Genomic DNA, 21242 nt, shown 5'->3' on the forward strand with positions numbered 1-21242 from the left:
GCCGGATTCGAACCGACGTCTTCTAGCTTACCGTGGCAGACGCTATACCAACTATAAAATACAGTGAATAGCGACATCTCTCGCCAGGGCTGGTAACTGTAAAGATATCTAACTGAAAACTTTCATAGATTTCTCATAGATGGCACTTCGTGAGGTCCGCTGGTTCGTTCCGTTGCTTACTTGGTATAGCGTCTGACACGGTAAGCTAGAAGACGTCGATTCGAATCCGGCCGGATCGAAGGAAGTTTTTCTGAGTGTTCGATCTTTGTATTAATAATTATAACAAACTAGAGGATTTAAGTTATTGAAAATTACTCAATCGTAAAAGGAGATGCCTTCTTTTCACCGACTGACACTCACATCTTTATTTACGTAATTAGAAATAGCACATAACAAATGCAAGCAAGCAAGAATCGGCGCGTACTGAGGGAGCGTTCGGGGAATCTTGTTGAAGTGTCAAGATTGAGACACGCGTGTCTCGACCACATCGCCGTTTCATCTAGATTTATTTCTGTGGTATCGAATGTGAAAGACGACATTGGAAAATGTAAGTTAAGCAATACAGACTTACCAGGATCATGCAACGTTGGCGATTGAGTCTCCGCATACCCTAATGGAAACGATTTTACAAAAACGACTGACGTTTTTGCCCCATTTGTGACCCTTAAAAATTTCGCAAACTTTCAGGCGTCTCTCTGTATAATAAAATATAAAAGCCGAGGCGATACGTCTTCGTCTGAGGTGACGCATTGAAGTGGCTTTCTATACACGCCACCGGAATCATATTTTCTTTTACATACATTATTATATAATCATATATTTATGCTCTTGGATTCCCATTAGGATAGATAGAGTCTATCGATTCTTACTTTGCCCAAATCCTAAAGCTGCGTTTCCACCACAGATGTGTTAGGTAGCTAAGAGGTGTGTGATGAAAAAATGCACCAATAGGATTGCTTCATTTTTCTAGACTCCTTTAGCGCAGCTCTGGAATAGGAATGCGTGAGCTCACCGTGGCCACACCGCACCCCACCGCGCACAACTGAAAAGAGTCCGCTACTCCTCACCTCGCACACCTTTGGTGAAACCATCACACCGTTTCGCAGCGCCGTTGTACATCCTCGCACCGCCTAGACACCTCGCACATCTCTGGTGGAACCTAAGCCTAACAAACCGGTCTTCCTTAACTTACATCCGTCTATATTTTCATACAGGGCTTAGTCGTCTCATTACGCACTACAATCTTTTTAAAAACGTTCTCGATTACGATGGCTTTCTAGGATAGTGGGCTATCTTGAAAGCATTTAATTTGAAAGACTAAGTCCAGTCTTTGACCATACCACTGTTGTCATGTGATTATTTTGACTTATAAAAAGCTCTGTGTCTCATTCGCAACAAAATTTAGTAGCAGTAGTTTAATTTATTTTCTGATCAAATCTCAATAATAAGTAAATAATTGAAACTTTTTCGTTGAAAAAAAACTGACGTCAAAAGTTTGCTTAACAGCTTTTTTTAATTTCCATGGTATCTGATTCTGACTTCTTGGTGACAATGGGACTGTTACGGATTCCTTTGTATATTTTCTGGTTGTCCTTGTGACGGTGATTTGTTGGTTACATGTATTGTGTCAAGTGAAAAGTCGACTTTTACTTGCAGAAAAGAATTATTAATTTGTGATAGCCGAAATGAACCCGGAATAATACGTATTATTCGTTTGTACAAAAAAATAATTTTCAAAATCGGTGCACAATTGATGGAGAAACTGGTGAACATGCTTATAAAATTTGAGGATTTCTGATTCCGATTTTCAAGGGATCCCCTCATCAGATTATGACTTGGTGACAATGGGACCACCACGATAATGCACCTTTTTAAACTAAAAAAGAATTTTCAAAATCGGACCACAATTGACAGAAATATCTGAAAACATACGTACAGCCGAACGTATAACCTCCTCTTTCTTTTGAAGTCGGTTAAAAAAAGAACTATTTTTAGATTGTTGTAGTGTGTGGTGGGCTGCTTTTGGTAAGCTAGAGGACGCCCTTCCTTTGCGGAAGTCGCGGATCTTATGGACGGCCAATTAACTTCCACAAGTTAAGAGTTAAGTCGTATCTCCCACAGTGCCTGAAGACCAAGGTCTTTATTCAATGTGTCTTACCGATCCTCACCTATGGTTCGGAAGAAAGGACGCGCGCACAAAGAGCGATAGAGCATTCTATGCTGGGCATATATCTCGTGGATCGTGTACCAAACGTCGAAATACGACGTAAAACGAAGGTCGATGACATGACTTAATAGACGAGAAGACGGACGATGGACCAAAGCAGTCACGGAATGGAATAATCAGATATCGAAGTTATAACAGGTAAAAGAACTAATATTAATTGCTATTTCGGTAATTACTCTAGCAAACCATAAAGTTTTTAATGCCTGGGTCTGTCATTTAAAAAAAATAAACAACTTCAAAAATACGTCACGACAATCGTGTGTGTTATTGTTTGGGCTGGTGATTTCGGTGTTTATTTATTGAAAATATACCGTAAGTAGTGTTTTTTAAGTTTACCTTGAATATAAATGTTTATAAACTATACTTTAAGGAGTAATTTCATTGTAAACGTTAGAACCACTCAAACGGAATATTATTATATTTATCCAAGTACATCAAAAATTTCATTAGTGTTTTTTAAGTGCATGGATTGGCGGTGTATTACTGCATTTTATTTGAGATGTTTTTGTTGGTAGTACGGAGGGTATTTATTTAGCAATGCAGAATAATAATTTTTATTTATAAAAACTTGTATTTAAACTGAATCCTTTTCTAATTTGCGAAACCAAATAGCCGGCATTTTGCGGTAGGAGGAGCGCATCGCGTGAGCGGATATGATGTTGGGTTGGATTATACGATTTTATCTATAAACCTTCTTCGTGGCCATCCACTCCCAATGTTGCCTCTACGTAACTCTTTCGCCAATTTGCTTCCATTCATCAGCTGCAATATTGATACCTTTTCTATACCAGTCAAATAGAAGGAATGTGTGACCTCATATAAAAGAGCTCGTTACGAGGTAACCGAATGGTCCCAACAAATTACCTCAGTTTCGACGCTCCAAGTACGCCATGAGACACGCGTTACAGATGATTAATGTGGCTCTTACTTAATAGAGTGGCTTGTAGGGTATAATAGTACCTAGTATTGTACGTATCAGATACTTCCTACGCTACTTTATTTCATCATCGTGAATATCAGTTATGATTATGTTCGGTTCTCGCCTCTAAAAGAAGTTTGTCATAGTCCACTACACTGGCTCACACGATTTTCTAGGTCACATCAGGAGGTTTTAGCTGTTCTAACAACAATTTTATTACATAAAATGGAAAAAGAAATATTTGGGAGGCGTCAGAATTTCAGAGAATTTACTGTATTATTTTTATTATTTAAAAAGGACTTTCATAAAAATTTACCTAATATTTCAATTTTGTTTTAACACCGTACACGTTTACAGAGGTTCTAAATTGGATCTAAAAGTCTGTTTTCTTTGAATAATATATTTAGATAGCAATAAATAAAGAACATGGTATCTAAATATGCTTAATATAGAAAAATAGTAAAAAAATTACGTTAAGGAAAATGAAATGAAATTTGACTGTCAGTCAGTTGTGACCTGTGCGTCTACCACGAGTTTACTATGACAACTGTCGCTAACGATCGCGGAAATTACGTCACAATTTTGTATGGCAAATCATACAGCGCCGCTAGAGGTCACAAGAAGAAACAACATTCTGTACACAAATATTTTCCGCGGTCGCTAGTGATAACTGTTACCGTAATCTCATGGAAGGTGGACTGTAAAGAGTCGAAACATTAGTTAGTTTCAAAACAACAAATACACGAAATATAATAAATAAAAATAATTTCAATCCCTATTTGATATTTGAATTAATACTTTATTAACTTAAAAGTAAGAAAATGCCACCAAAGGACTTGTTTGTAATATTTTTACTAAATAATTTTTTATAGTAATATTGTACCTGCTACCGGTAATCTGTGACAGCCTCGTCGTGTCACATCTCTATATTTTTGTCGAGGACATGAGTTTTTCTACGCGGAAAGTTTATTTTTTCCTTACACGCTTTTTGTTTTGTATTATTCAATGTCTGAGTGACGGTGGGGCGTGAAAAAAGAAAACTTGCCGTTTCCCAGAATTAGGTGGCGGTGACAAATTGTTATGTGCACAGGGGTAGAGGTTACTACGATTACAAACTCGTACAGGTTAAAATACTCTGTTTTACCTTTCATCCCATTGTTGGTTTAAATAGAAATTACTCTAAAATCCAGTGTCGCGGGTGTCATGAACACATTTTGATGAAATTACAGACACGTGGGACTTGTAAACATGCCTCATAGTAACAGGCGCAGTGGCAGCGCCCCTCAGATCTTTGCGATTTAAAGCTCTAAGTGGCACTGCAACTGTTGGGGGCAGGCGTGTAGCCTACCACCAGGCACACGAATTGTTCGTCCGTCATTTCATATGAGTATATCAAATAAAAAGAGCGTGATGCTATTTTTAACAGGCTGCGCGCAGATCTGGTTAATGCGCCGCAAACCCCCTGTTTGCGAAAGGCTGCTGCTGAAAGTGCGATCTGTTCGTGCGTTAATCGCGTACCACAGATGCTTATTTGCCTACAAAGGCGCACATAATCGCGCGCAAGAGCGCGCGTACAGAGCAATAGCGGTGCATTCACTAGATTTGTACGCACCCTTAATAGATCAATAACGTCGCGCCGCATTACAAGTGGAGTAAGAGATGATGCTTCTTATAGAGATTGTTATAATTGGAGAATGTGACAGGCATTTATACGAGAGATTAGATAACTTTTTTAAAATATATTCTGTAATTATGACAATGTATTCTGAGATTATGCAAAACTGAACTGACCTTTTGAGTGTTGACCTCCCGCGTGGAGATGCCCATCTTTTCGTGGTGACGCAGCTGCACAGGGTAGATGATCTGGTAGTAGTGCGCGCCGATGTTGCGCACCAGTTCCTGGTTCTGTCTGTACTCGCGTAGCAACCGCTCCACTTCACCTAAAAGAAGAAAAAAAATAACAAATATTTTTTTAAACATGTAATTAAAAAAGTTATAATTTGGTCATAAAGTTTTTTTTTATTTTTTATATAAAAAGCAGTAGGAATTTGTTAGGAATGCAGTAAAAACCGGAAATTTTTGTAAAAACTTCTTAAACTTAAGAAGTTAACGGCGTTATACCCAGCACATACTTAGAGCCATATTTTTGATAGCGTGATTATTAACATCATTGACGAAATCAAGTGTGGAAGGGCCGCACAACTCAAAAAGGGTTACACGTGACGTCCTAACGGTAGCCCCAAGTACCGTTGGAGTGACGAAGTGGAAAAAGACCTCATTGCCGAACATGTTGAGTCGCATACACTACATTGATATAGTGTACCTAACTACGCGACTTCACATTCCTTCATGTGGGATAACCCTTTTTCCGGTATCGAATTTCTTCAATCTCGAGAACCGCATTATTTAATCTGTATCTGAATGCACTTTTGATAATGCCATGGTTTAGTCGAAAATTTTATAGAATAAATTAACAAAATAAAGTCAATTCCAGCACAAAGGAGACGCTGTTTTTTTCAAACGGTACCGGAAATCCAGATTACCCCATGGGTAGGTAGTTACATAGGAAAAATTATTAAACATAATGGAAAATTTGTGGCTAAAGAAAGCCTCCGTTCCCGCTTATTCTTTGTGCGATCGCTCGTGTACGACTTTGCAACAATGCTTTGGACAAAATATCTACCCTATTTTGTTCAATTTAAGCAAAAGACATTTCCATTCATTCATTTGCCATTCATGGTATAACAATACAACCATTACGCTATTTATAAACCTGTATAGTTTTTGATACAGAGTATTTTTAAGGAGGTTTAGTACTCATTTTGATTTTTTTAAAGGCGAATGAAGTTTCAGTGTTCATTGGAAAAAATGCCAAAACAATGTTTAAATAATGTCACACTGTGCTGCATACAGCACATTGTGACAATATTGTTACCATAGTAACAATATCGTTGCTTACAAGTAAAGAAAAAATATGAAATATAATATCAGGAGTTTCATAATGGCCACCGTAAAGACATAACCAATTCCCGCGACAAAATGTCAAACAATTAAAAAAAAAATGGCGGGATTTTCTACTTACATTTTGACACAAACTAAGTTCTAGTTTAAGTATTATTTATTGCGTTTTGAGTTTCTTAATTATTTGTTACTTGTTTAAGCTATGGCTCTATAACCAAATAAATAAAATCAGAAAATTAAACAAGCGAGGAAAAATTACAATCTATCTATCTAGCAGTATGGCTAATTAGATGTCTTAGCTTGTCCCGAAGGACGAAAAATTTGACTACTATAAAAAAGGCACATGGGACTTGTCAACTTATGTCTCAGGGTGACTGGCGCACTGGCAGTGAGCCTCAGATCTTTATGATTTAAAACTCCAAGTGGCACTGTTATGGACAGGTCCCGTCACATGTTTTGTAAATTGTTGTAAATTATTAGCGCCATTAAAAAACTTTCACGCATGAGTAGTTTTATAAGCTTTAACACGAAATCGGGCATGATGTTTCGGCTTTAGAACGCGTGTGGACAATAAAAGCATTCTATTGCTGAACACAGGCCCTCTCTAGAGTAATTTTCCAACTATTTACGCTATCGCGATATTTACATAACTAATTTGTCTATAAAGTTTTAAGCGACAACAACCCCCCGTCGTTTCCCAATTTCAATTTCAATAAATTTAAAATGCCGAGCTTCAATATTCTACAGAAGCTTTCGAATTTGAAGTAACCGTGAACCCATCAGGGTTCCCGATCAATTGCCTGCCGAAGGCTGTCAGTCAAAATAATAATTAATTACGGGACCCTTCGTCTCGGGAATTAATAAGCTGGCTCGGTATAGCAGAACACTGTTCCTGACTTGTTCTCGTATAATGGACTTTTCAACTTGTAAGGGTTCATTAGACGTTGTCTAGTACCTGAAATACTTGTCTTGTAAATGCTATATTTAGGGTTGATTCTGGGTACAGCCTTCCCTCTAGAATTCTCTTATACAAATTCCTATTTAACATTCAACATCATCATTGTCTTCACTAAGCAGAGGATTCGAGCTAGGTTGAAGGTCACACGTTTTCCAAAGGTTTTGAGGCTTCTTCAACGAGTAGGTTTCATCGCGATGTTTTCTTTTGTCGGTTCTTGAACTTGAGTCCTTGACTCCGGACGACGAATAATTCGTTTATTTGCTTAAAAAATAGTATAACAAAGATGTAACAAGAGACAGTACAAACATGTTGCGCATAAATTAAATAGCATGCAAATGTCTAGTTATGTTAATCAGACTTCCACAACACAAGGATAAAAAAGTGTCACAAACATGTCAAGTTACAAATTAATTTAATCAAGAATCATAAGTCTTCAAGATCTTCTTATATCTCATTTCCTGTCAAATTTTTCGTTTAGGTCATCAAAATTATTTTTGTTTAACCACTTGCACAGCTTTGTTTTGAATAAACTTAAGTGTAATAGTTTAATCACAAGTGGTATTTTATTCTATATATCAACACACATTTTTAAACAACTTTTACTGTATTTAGCAGTCATAGGAATAGTGTCAAGTGCAAGTCTGTTTGGGTTTCTGCGGAGTCTTAGTATTCACATCACAGGCTTTCTTAAACAAATATGTGTGTTTTCGTACAAAGATACAAATTTCCTCCTGATTATTATTTTTTTATTAATGATGGATTCTTTACAATTTATCCATGGTAGGCGTTGAATAACAATTATATGGACGTCGGGTCCGCGCTAAAAAGTGTACAGACCGTCATTCACGCTTTAGTCTTCGTAAATTCAACGTTTTAGCTTTTTCAAATTCCTTTACATGTCACTACGTTTAAATAGGTTGACTTGGGACATTTTTTTCGTGGTTTTTGTATTAGACCCGTCGTCCATTTATTTGTAAGTCAATGATGGTAGGTGCGAGAATCAAATTTAGAACACGTTTAAAGTCCCACTGCTGGGCTCGAGTTTCATCTAAAGTTCAAGACGGATTGGAGACGTTACACGATTTTCAAGGGTTGTGATCTTTCCTTAATGTGTTCTTCATCGGTAGCAAAAGATGCTACTTAATATCCACAAATGTACGTAAAATAGGAAATAAAGGTCCTTTCCGCCATACCGATTCAAGCTATTGATAAGCAAACTTGATTAAAGTTATGTTTTTCAACGCAGGAAGTTTTCAAGTTGGGGCAATTTTCACCCCAAGAATTCCATATCTAGACTTTTATCAACAAAGCCAAGTGTTATCAAACTTCATTTTCTCACCCTTTGGTTATGAAAACTGATTTAAACCACTTCAAAATCTCAAGTGGATGGGAAATAGCAAAGATGAAATTTTAAAATAAAATACACGACTTACAATTCTTTTAGTAAACAACACGACATCTAGAACATTGAAAAACCATTAGCGTCGGCAAACACCTATATTTTTATCGAATTGCTTTTACTTCTGAGTGTTTGACGAATCTGGCAACCTTTGACGACCTCTTTGGCCCAACGGCTAGCGCTGTGGATGATGAGGAGGTCTCTGCTTCGATTCCCGGTAGGTGCAACTTGGGAAAAGCTTGCTTTTATATAAAAAAAATACTTGCCAGAGATGCTAAACGTATTAATGTACTTACTATGCGTCTTTTTTGAAGACGGAGTAAAATTTCAGTTAATTGCGCAGAGGTGTTGGCCGCTTGCGAGCAGCTAGTGATTGCAGTTGATAAATATTCTATCGACTATCGATGGAATATTAGTCACGTTTATGGAATAAATAGCCGAACTTGTTTCAATTGAATCATCCTCGACACCATTATTCATGCAATTACGGAGCACAAGTTCATTTGAATTTTCAATTTTTGTAAGTTCATACATACATACACTGTTAACTGCCTTCGTGGCCAAACGGTTAACATGCCGGACGATTAACATGGCACCGATTACTATCTTTAGAACTATGTTTATAAAAATACAAAGAGGAGATATATTTTAAAGTTTTTCATTTTAATTCAATATAGACAATCAAATCCGGTTATTCTTGTTAAAATAAATATATGAATAAAAATTGATCTCGATATTCCTAGGCCAACTATCAAAACAAGAATATAGAAGGTAATAATGCAATTAGCAATCATTAGAACGTCGGCGTCGTTACATTCACAATTCAGTCATTTTCATTCTTCATTCAGTTCAATCATTCTTTCCCAATTTATCGATAAAACTATCGATAAAACTATCGACAACAACTACATAACTTTTTTAAATTTTATGAAAACCGGCGACCCTATAAATGTCATTTTACTCCGTCTTCAAAAAGACAGACTACACCTGTATTACAAGACGTCAAGACGTATTAGTATACTTACGACCCCCTACTGTTCTACAAAGCATTTCATATCACGAAATCAACAATTATAATTTCCGTAACTCGTCAAGATCGAATGAAATAACATAACAAGATTGAACGTAGTTATCCAGACAGAGTAAAACGTCAACTCACGGAATAACAAATTAATGGAAATGGTATTAAGCGGCTTTACTATCGAAACCGGTGTCGCCACACGCGATCGAGTATATAACCAGAAATAGAGACGAAATAAGGACCGTACATCTCTGGCAACTTATCAGGCAAATGGACCTTATATTACTTTTAAACTCTCGTTTGCACTGAAATCGCAAATTAGAAAGCTGAAATAGTACAGCGCCAACAACTGACCTGTGTGTACGTCTCCGTTTATTCCAAAAGTATTCTGAGTTTATTGTAATAAAGATAATATTTCTAACTGTGGGGGGTTTTTCCATCTAATTACAAAACAAACGGAATCAGATTTCATAATAGCAAAGCTCAAGTTAAATTGGTAGTTTGAGGTGAAACAATTGACAACACCCGTCAATTGTTTCAAACTCGGGCTGGCCAATCGGATTGTAGTTGTCACCGTAATGATTTGGCAGAATAGTTTTCGAACAAATTAAATGACATTTCATCTCAATTTCTGGTTGTATACTCGATACCACACGCACACACTTGTAAATTAATCTTACATTATACTACGAAGATCGTAAAATCATGATTGGATATAATTATCAAACGAAATTAGGCCTATAGTAACCTTCGGGGAAAAAAATAAACTTATCTGAACCAAGTTACGTTTACTATTACTAACGGCGAAACTGATCACAAGAATTGTTGAATAATTGTGCCATCTAGTGTTGAGTAACAGAACTCCTAATACAAACGCTGAACTGTTTGGCTTAGGAGTTCCGGTACCACTAGACGTCACAATTATTCAATAGTTTATATGTAACTCACTTAAAGTTAGGAATACGATAAATCTATATATATCACAGATAGGAATACTTTCCAAGACTATTTGAGTAACGAAGAATATGTGGAACGTTCTAAGGTTAACGGTTCTAAGAATATTGGACTTAATACCAATGCAATACGTGCTTCTTAATCATAATGGCACAAAATTAACAAATATTTAGAAAAAGAGTTACATTTAGTGAAAGTAGCACATAATGAAGGTATGAAACGTCTTCGCCGGATATATTTTTATTATTGCTATTAATGTCGACAATTGTTTTGATATAGATATACAATATAGAACAATAAATTATAATTCAGTCAATATATTTTCGGTTAAAGAGAACACTGACACATAATAAGAATGGCTACAAGAGAACGCACACTTCTACTACTTTGTTATTCCATGCGTTAACCAAATGGTGGTCAAGAATTGGTTACAGAAACATGTCATGTCCTATAGAACACACAAACAATGGTAAGCTTAAATAGGCCCTATATTAAACTCCTAAATGTTAGCTATACAAATATATAACGTTTTTCTATACTTAAATCTGAAAACAACCCTAAGTAAACAGATCGATATCTGCCCAAAAACAATCAAACTAACTACAAGTTACAAGGTTGTAGTTTTCAGTGTGTTAATTTATAATTCGAACAACGTTAAATAAGTGAAATCAGTCAATTCAAATCTGGAACTTATTGTCGGTTTAAAGCCGGTAAAAATTTACAACGTAGTTTATGATCTATTACAATTGCAAAGTTGCAATTCTGTTAGATTTGAAACGAGAGGTTTATATTTAAGAGCCTTCTTTGATGGTGGCAATTAAAATCTCGTTAGGTCTTGAGAACTCGAGAGAGCAGAAACTCAGTCCTACATACAGGGTGTTTATAAATAACGCACGGTTATTTTTACATCCAATTACTTACTTCGATTAACCATTGAAGTAAGATAATCGCAACAAGTCTCTATTAGCCCTTCGTAGTTAATCATTAAACACACCTTGCTTCAAACTCAAATCTTAATTTCTTAGGTACGCAAATTTGTACTTGAAACCATCATATTGATTAAACTCTCCTACTCCTTCGTATGGCAGATTCCCATGCGAAGAATGATGCTTTCTGACGCTCAAGAAGCTCTTTAGTGGCGCAAAAACTACCCTCATTTGCTTCATTCTTATTAGTCATATATAGGATTGTACACTACACTAACCATCACGTCACAAATTCTTCCCAAAACCTGACTACATCCTAATTAAATACACAACCATCACATTTTATAAAAACTACTTAAACTTTAAATCAAACTTGATGTAGTCAAAACACTCAGAAAAAATTCCTTCGATCCGCTCGGATTCGAACCGACGTCTTCTTGCATACCGTGCCAGACGCTATACCAACTAAGCCACGGAACGAACCAACGGACCTCACGAATTTTTCTATGTGCTTGCGTCGTGTCTTTGTACTTGGTCTTTCAACGACTTTTTAGTCGTAGCGCCATCTATGAGAAATCTATTACAGATTGATTGATCTATTACAGATCTTTCTATTAATAACTATAACAAACTAGTGGAGTAATTTCACAAACAAATAATTGAATATCAATTCAATAAAAATTTAATTAATGCTGTAGTCAAGTTCATAACTTATTGATTTTAACTTCGTAGTTGTTACATAATATACCGCTAGAGGCCGCTAGTTGTTCCTTCCGGAACTTCATCAAATTTTACTAACAAATAACCATTACATTCAAGGATAATTATTTATTTTGTCAGTTATTAAATCCGGAAAGCATCCAATTACATATAAATACTATAATTGTATGTTGCAATTAGAAGTACTTATATAAAGTAATTTCGTGACTTTTGATTTTGTGTTTCCCAGTTACGTCGCTAGATGGCACTGTTGGTGAAGAATAGTTTTTGTAGGTACGAGTAAGATGTTGGCGAGCCATTACTAAAGAATTTAAGTAAAGGAGGAAGTGTGCGGTACAATTGTGAATGTTTGTTGTCAGCTACCAGAATCTCTTAACTACTTTGCCCCTGCTGTCTAACAATGGAGTGCTTCGAAACTAATTCAACTCGGATTTATTCAAGCAAAACAATCTTATTAACCTAACACATAAACTCCAGCAGCCTGATCCATATTTTCACAAATTCAAAGGCGAAAATTGAATATAATATTATTATGATTATTCAGAAATCCAGCGAAACAAACCTTGTTCCGTAAATATTAAGTTAGAGATTTGATTTAAATCTCCAGGGGCCAAGCAATTACTTCGCTTATTGTTGAAAAATCAAGGTTCATTTTAAGTAGCGGTAGTGCTCTTTTCGAAAAAGGTCGTAGAGGGAAAAATTGCCACCAATCCCCTTTTCTACCGTCAAATAGAGCTGGTGAAACTACAGGTATATGGACTTTATGTCTCTGGGTAACGGACGAAGTCAAAATCAAAGATCATTTATTCCATAGGTAATATAGATTTACACTTGAAACCGTCACATTTACGTGACCTCCCTGAGAAGAACGAGCAAGAAACTCTAGGGATTGATCTTTTAAAATAAACTTAAATGCTATGGAATACACTTTGAATCAAATATGTGTGGATTCTGGAGCCGTGTCGTCTTTCCATACATCTTTATCTAACACGTAGTCTTCAAGTTTGTAATATGATTTTTCGATCTAAATATTTTTATTGTAGTTTTTAAACTTAGAAAATAATAAACTTAATATATGCTCCGGTATCTTATTGTAAAAACGTATACAGTTCCCCATAAAAGACTCGTTTACCTTGGTTAAACGAAACTGTGGTACCATGAGTTTGGACTCAGCTCTAAGGTTAATATTATGGATATCTTCTTTGACGCAGTGATAGTTCCAACTAGGTGGCATTGCAACTGTTATGAGTAGGCGTGTTACCCATCATCAAGTGCACAACTAGTTCATCACATCACTTGACATAATTATCCCGATTTTTTATTCTTTCCAATAGTTTAAAATTTTTGGACAATTACCCAACTGGTTTGAAATCTCACAGAATGGATGTACCAGCAGAAACAAGCAATAGTAATTTAGGCATGGTTACACCTAGATTGCCAAGACCTATACAAGCACCATAAACCGTAAATACGAGATATATAATTGAAAAGACGAATTTATGAGTAATTACCCAGCTCTGAAAAGATCCTTATAGCGTTTACTTTGTTAATAATAATGCCCAAATTTCCAAATCACTTAGAAAAAATTACATTAATAAACGTCGCTAAGTTATTGAAAAAGGCCTTGTTAAAAATAAATTTCTCCTTCTTCCCTTTAGCGCAGTCATTAAAAACAAACAATTTATTGGAACAAAAGCATCTTCTCTACATTGATTAGCCAGTAGGCGTAACAACAGCGTTACGGCGTACAAAAACAGGGTGCCCTCTTTCCCGGGCAATATCAACAGCGTATAATGGCACGGGGCAATTAATTATTATTTTGATTGACGCCCAGAGACGGGCTTTCATCCACCCTCATCGATCCTGTCACGATACGTACGATTCTATGGTGTTCATATATTTAGCTAGAGCGTCGGCCGTTATTTTTATATATTTACAGCCGTTTGGTTTTGTTGATTGGTCTTTGGAAAATATACGGACAAGGAAATCGGTCGTCGCACCGAGAACGCCCGGAAGAGCTACTGGTCCTTGAAGGACCACAGGAAGAGTGATCCTCCTATATCATTTTGAGCACCAACTACGGTGCTCAGACTTGGTCGCTGATCGACTTCCAAAAATCAAGTTCAAGATCTGCCTGAGGGCGACCAAACACAGCATTTTGGACTTTAAACGCATTTACCGAGTGCGCAATACAATGCTGCATCTGATGATTAGCATTGCTGATGTGGAGAGCAAGACAACTAGGCTCTAATGGAATTGGGAAGGCCACGTTAGCCTGATGCAATCCGAGGAGTTGCCGAGTGTCGGCGGATACAACCGAGAAGGCGTTGGCGGATGATCTTGATGGGTTTGCGAAGGAGTGGCAGAAAATTGTCAAAGACAGCGGAGGATTTCGGGAGATTTGCCCAGTGGTAGGTTAATAAAAGAAAGAAACGTGAAGTTTGGCATCCTTGGCCAATTCAGGACACCTCCGAAGTTAGGTGTGATGGTCATAGACTTGTTCCTTTTTTAGTGTGTCTATCTTTGCTGTAGCTATTTGTCGATGACACTTTGTTATAATCTGTGATGGACGCCGCGACTAAGTCGGTGTTCCTCGTAATGTGCTTTTATCAAATACACGTAACTTGTTCAGACTTTATTATTTAATCACACACCCCACTTAAAACAAGAGGTTCTACCCCAATAGGGGTTGGGGATAGCACAAAGGTATTGGGTTTTCTTCGACGAGTGTTTGAGTTTTCTTAGGTTTGATCATCATCATGTTTTCCTTCACTGTTAACGAGAAGTATTGCTATTAAACAGTCACAAATTTGGTAAATTAAAGTCATAGGTTATAGGCCGCCATCTTCGATCTCTGCGTCGAGAAACAATTGCTCAATTTTCATCGTAGTAGTTTTTGATCCTTTTGTTAATAGGTAGATAAGTTTGTCGATCATCTTTTCAAGATGAAGATGACGAATAAACAGAAGACGAAAAAGCTGGATGTAAATAAATGTTACGGTTCTTTCCTGTGTATTGTGTTAAAAAATAGTTATTTTTGATACAAGTGCGGAAAGTTAGTCATTATTCACGAGTCTCGAGGCATCTTGGCCCGAGCCAGAGGCGAGGGTCAAGACTCGAGACAAGTGAAAATGACAAATCCGCATGTGTATCAAACAACGTTTTTTAATATATTTGCGAAAAACCTACATTGAAAGTAAAATAAAACAGTATTTAAAAAAAACCTCATTTTATTCCTTTGTCAATAACAAAATCAAATCGTAAAAAAGTTAATGAAAAAGGCGGGAATGTAAACGATGAAAAAAATTAGTACTTTTTTGGCCGACTTTTTTCAATATGGCAACTGTTGCCAGTATTCAGCCACATTAAAATTACTATTTTATATTACTTTATTTTCTACATAATCGCTACTAAGGAGCATTTACTTCATAGGTGTAAAAATGCGGTCTCTCCATAGATAGAGTATAGTAATGACGAATGACTTACGTCACAAAGCACATAAATATGAAATAAATATACAATCTCTTTAGTTCTATGTTTAAGAGTTAAAACAACAGTAAATTAAAAAAACTGGAAAAGTAAAAAGCACTAGTGCGAGAAATCCAACTTTCCGCACGATTTGTAGTGCGAAAAATACCACGTTTTGAGCAACTGTATTAAAAAAGAGTTTTAATTTCATTATTGAGTTAACGTAACCATCAATAAAGAATTTTATGGTTTAATTGTGCAAAAAAGCGAAATGAATGTCGTGCAAACCGGTTTATAGAATTCGTCCGCGAAAAACTCATTTTTATAGGCCATTATTAAAACGTTTTTTTTTTAATATCGATTTATTACCACATTGAAATCGAATGAATACAAAGCGAACTCATAAAGTAACATTAATTTTAAGTGTCGCATATGAAATTTGAATTTCGAATTTAAATTTTCAAATAAAGAACCGACTAACGGTAGACCGTCGACACCGCATTTGCGTTTAATCGAGAACGCTGCATTCAAAATGAAATCGGCATATTTTGTACGATTATACAATACAAATACAATTATTTATAAATTTTTTAGAAGCAGCCTTGTAAAAACTGTTCGTCCAGGGAAGTACTGCCACCTTCCTTATTTCTGCCATCAAGCAGTAATGTGAGTATTAATGGGACTTGTCATCTTTTGTCTCAGGGTAACGGGCGCAATGACAGTGCCCCTTAGACCTTTGTGATTGAAAGCTCTGAGTGGCACTATAACTGTCATAGACAGGCATGTCACTTTAACACCAGGTTCGACAGTTCGACACTTGGTATCATAAAAAATATTATTATATCACAAGTCAATAAACAGCGTTCCTTAAAACATTATAGCAGCAGTTTATAAGCAGGTTTCGTAATTAACAAATGCACCTTACAAAAAAAACATAATTCGAATCTGTTCAACATCTGTACACATACGGAGTGCAGAAATTTCAATTTTACTATTTCACTTTCCATCCGTTTAGAATGCATGCGCTATATTTTATTTTTATTACGGGTTTTCTCGTAGCTTTCGTCAAAGCAATCTCGGTGGAACAGTTTCGCGAAACCAAAATGGCCGCGGTACGATGCACTCTCTCCGCGAATAGGGTTGCTCCTGATGCAGTTGCGAATTGATATTTTTCTTTTGTTTTAATTTCTAGGTACATCAAAACTCCAAAAGTATTAAAAACTTACTACAGTTTCTTCAAGACTCAGTATTGTGACATCTTCGGGAGTCATCTTCCTTTTATTTTTAGTCGATTTTTTAAGAGGACTACATTTAATCGAAAACCTGTTTACAAATTCATTTATTTATTTAACCTACCCTTTAATTGGATTGCAATAGGTAGGTAGGTAGTAGGTAGGTAGGTTAGATTTAAAAACCACTGTAAATTCTGTTTTGGATTATACAAAAATTTTAAAAAATCTGCAAATTTTGCAGCTCTTAAATTTTAATTGTAAACTGGCAATTACAAACTTATATAGCCAATTACAAAGTTGTCAGATTGTAATACATTTTTAACGTTTCATAAAGCTGGTGTAATGCTAGAATAAATTATAATAACGATTATTACGATGAAATCTAACAAATTATAATACACAATAAGTAACATAGTATTCTAAATTCTGTTTCAAGAGAGTCTACAGAAGCATGAAAGCAATAATGCAGTGGAGATGAGATCTTAGAGGAAAATTTGTAGAATATAGTTGAGTGATAGAGTGAAGCATACAATAATACGTGAAATATATGTCTTGAAAGAGGATGTAGTGACTAGACTAGAGAAAGGAATGTTGAGGTGGTTTTGGCGTGGAGAGCGGATGGATGTAAGAAGAATTACCCAACAGATTTATGATGCTAATGTGGATGGAAGGATTCTAAGAGGACGTCTCAGAAGGACTTACATTGAATCAGATCAGTGATGTCCTCAAAAAGGCTGGGATCCGAAGTGACATTAATAAAAGAAGTCGTATGAAAAGGGTAGTTGATGTATGTCACGCTCGAGAGTTCTGTCAGGATAGATTAAAGTGGCGTTCCGTGGCCTCTGCTTATATCTCCTGTGGGCCTAGGGCATGAGCTTATGTATGTAGAAAGTCTACAAGTGAGAGTAAACAATCATACCAATCAATAAAATCTTTTCTTTTCACTATAGTACTCTGACATACAGTTACCCTCATTTCCATTTTCTCATACGCGAGCGTAAAGGTTCGAAGAACCCGAGAGCTATTTTCTTCATGCTACTGCAATGTTATCTATAAAAGACGTTAAGATAACGTCTCAAGTGCTGAAGTTCAGATTGTCTTTTGTGTCTTTATTTATTAAAAGGAATTAGGGTTGACAAAGTCAAAGGAAAATTTAAAAAAATAATATGTAATAAACAAAGTTGGACGTTGCTTTTTCTTTTTGATTTTTGTGAGCTGTCATATGTGATGGTAAGCATAAATACTTAACGTCGCTCCTTATCAAACTTCTTTCGCTTCATTTACTCGTTTCAGCCTCTTCATATATGCCCGTTCTTTTATCTTGCTCTTTTTTGAGGGCATCCCCAATTCGATCGAGACATCTATCTGTTTACAAAAAAAAAAAAATAAGAAGAGAAGACGTGTTCGCTATCGCGATCGAGCAGGGAGTGACGCTGGAACGAAACAAAATGAGAGGCAAAAGGTCTATGGTAATTAAAAATTTATATACACGTGGCCAGGAACCGGAGAAAGACGATAAAAAGTTAGGATGACGATGTAAGGAAGTCACACCGTCACAATGTTGTCGATCTACTACGATCCATTCTTTTTACATAACTAAACCATCGAAGCATTTCCTTTGGTGTCCTGGTCACTACGGCATCTTTCACATTGTTAAAATATGTAAGCGCTATTAACAAATATTTTATCACTCACAAAATGGAAATTTGTGATAATAACAATAATGTGATGAGATGTTTAGTGTTTTGTACTTCTAATGATTTTTCTTTGTTGACATCCCTGACATTAGCGCAGTGTAAGTACGCTCCAGTAACACAGCTCCCACAATGCAGCGGTCCAAATTGCGCCCACGCCCTGATTCCTTCTCTGATCATTGTTGTTGTTGCCTTAAAAAGCTGTTTTGCGATCTTTGCTTTAGTATTCAACAAGTTCCCTGAAATTAGTTTTTGGGCTTTATTTATTGTTGTTTGAACCGCTTAAGGGCTATTATAGAATGTAATGTTTATAGCGAGTAGTTCGATTCAGATAAACAATTTTGGTTTAAAGTTTTGCTTTGGTTCAAAGTTTTATTGGTTAGCTGTAAAGATATAGAACAAACGGGTTTCTCAGGGTATACGCCTCTCTAATTTGAGTTAAATATAAGTATCGGTTGAAAATTGCAATTTTAGTAAAAAAAGTGTCTGTCAGGGCACACTGTTTAGCATTAAAATTTAATAATAAACTCCAAAATTAAATGTATAGTTTCACCGTAATTAAATCTATTATGACAGATTTCCGTACCAACTAGCGCTTAATGCCAAATTATGCCTTCGTTTGTCATTGGAAAAAAAACGGTGGTTCTAAAACGTCGCCCTGCAGAACACCCAATTAATGCTGAATTTTTAAACTTTGATAAATGAACATTTTGCATTTGGACGGAATTTGGAAGTTCGGAAAAATACGTAATCCCAAAACAAACAGTGCGATCCCAAAGTCGTCAAGCCTAAATCGGCATTCAAATATTGGATCAAAGGCCGAATTCGGAAGTTCCCGAATGGCGAGTTTCTAATCTGTGGACACGCAAATGTTAGGATTAATCAATGACGCTAAATTGATTAAGATCGGACATACACATTTACGGAGAAAGAAATATATTGAGACTTAGCGAACACATCTCGTTATTAACAAAAGTTGCTGTTTTGATTTTTGTCAAGTCAAAAGTTATTTAATGCTAACGCAAATTTCCATTGCAATAACTGCGACAAAAGCAACAATATGAAAAAATATATGCACTTTGATGGTAGACTTTGTTTTAAACTACATAAAATAGACTTTTAATAAGAATTAGTTAACTTTCATTTATATCAAGTTTCTAAGAATGATGACCTAATCTGTTTCAAAAAACCAATTTGCGTGCCCCCTGAAACATATTCCCATTCATATCGGCAACAACATCAATACTTGACAAAAACATGCGTAGCGTATTGAGATAACAATAAAAATTCAATAACGTATCCACATACAGCAAACATTCCAATGTCAATGCCAATGTTAGAATTAATACCGAAACTAAGCAAACAGATGCCGTAAACTCAGCTGTATAGAAGCATCTAATTACGAATTGGGTTAAGCCGTGATCATATTTAAAGTTCATCCTCCGTCTCGGGGACAAATTGGCACTGTGCACACAATGTCTCCCATTTTACAATGGAAGCATTTGACCACGGCTGCCAGCGATTATGTCCGCATTAATCATCCTGTAGCACACTAATTCAAGGTGAATCGGATGCTAATGACGAACAAGCAAGACTAGATGAAATGTATTCACAATTGGTTATCAACAAAAGTAGTACACAGCTACAGCTAAAAATGTGAAAGAACAAAATACAATAAAAGAAAACATAAAAAACAAGTACAGGTAATTTCAATTTTAGCTATTTATAAATACAAATAAATACCAAAAGATTTATAGTGTTACAACTGTCGCGACAATCACAAAAGGCTTTGTTGCTAGCCGCTCACGCGATGCGCTCCTCCTACCGCAAAATGGCGGCTATTTGGTTTCGCAAATTAGAAAAGCATTCAGTTTAAATACAAGTTTTTATAAATAAAAATTATTATTGTGCGTTGCTAAATAAATACCCTCCGTACTACCAACAAAAACATCTCAAATAAAATACAGTAATACACTGCAAATCCTGTACTTAAAAAGCACTAATGAAATTTTTGGTGTACTTGGATAAATATGATAATATTCCGTTTGAGTGGTTGTAACGTTTACCATGAAATTACTCCTTAAAGTATAGTTTATAAACATTTATATTCAGGGTAAACTTAAAAAACGCTACTTACGGTATGTTTTCAATAAATAAACACCGAAATCACCAGCCCAAACAATAACACACACGATTGTCGTGACGTATTTTTGAAGTTGTTTATTTTTTTTAAATGACAGACCCAGACATTAAAAACTTTATGGTTGTTAGAATAGTTACCGAAATAGCAATTAATAGAATAGAATAGAATAGAATCGTTTATTTCATGTTATCAATGTCACAATATTACAATTGGAAATACAATGTCAAGGGATAACTATGATCGTCAGTAATAAAATTATAATAATAATAATGAATATAAAATAAAGTAGTATAACTACTGCTTGTCGAATAAAATAAAATTAAAATTGTTTCAAAAGAAACTCATCGACACTGTACAATTCAATATCCAATAAAAGGTTTTTTAGTCGGGTACAAAACGTTGCATCGTTTCTAACACTTTTCAGGTCTGTGGGTAGATGTTCGTAGAATCGGGGACCTATTACCCGCGGATTTCTAGTTGCAAGTTCGGTACGGTGGGCAACGGATTTTAGTGATATTAGTTAGTAGAATATTAGTTCTTTTACCTGTTATAACTTCGATATCCGATAAATCGGTATAAAATCATCACCGGCACCTCTAGGTGTGGTATGTGTCTACGGC

At 35.9% G+C, this 21242-nt stretch overlaps 1 protein-coding gene across 1 annotated transcript in view; it reads right to left on the bottom strand.

Moving 5' to 3' along the window:
• Window positions 1–21242, bottom strand: part of LOC113237283 (disintegrin and metalloproteinase domain-containing protein 23-like) — an 889413-nt gene that overhangs the window by 507727 nt on the left and 360444 nt on the right. The window contains exon 4 of the mRNA XM_026473672.1: window positions 4938–5086. Within this exon, the coding sequence (XP_026329457.1) occupies window positions 4938–5086 (149 nt within the window). The remainder of the gene's footprint in view (window positions 1–4937; window positions 5087–21242) is intronic.

This window comes from Hyposmocoma kahamanoa, unplaced genomic scaffold (assembly GCF_003589595.1).
Source record: "Hyposmocoma kahamanoa isolate Upper Pololo Valley unplaced genomic scaffold, ASM358959v1 93, whole genome shotgun sequence".
Classification (NCBI taxonomy): Eukaryota; Metazoa; Arthropoda; class Insecta; order Lepidoptera; family Cosmopterigidae; genus Hyposmocoma; species Hyposmocoma kahamanoa.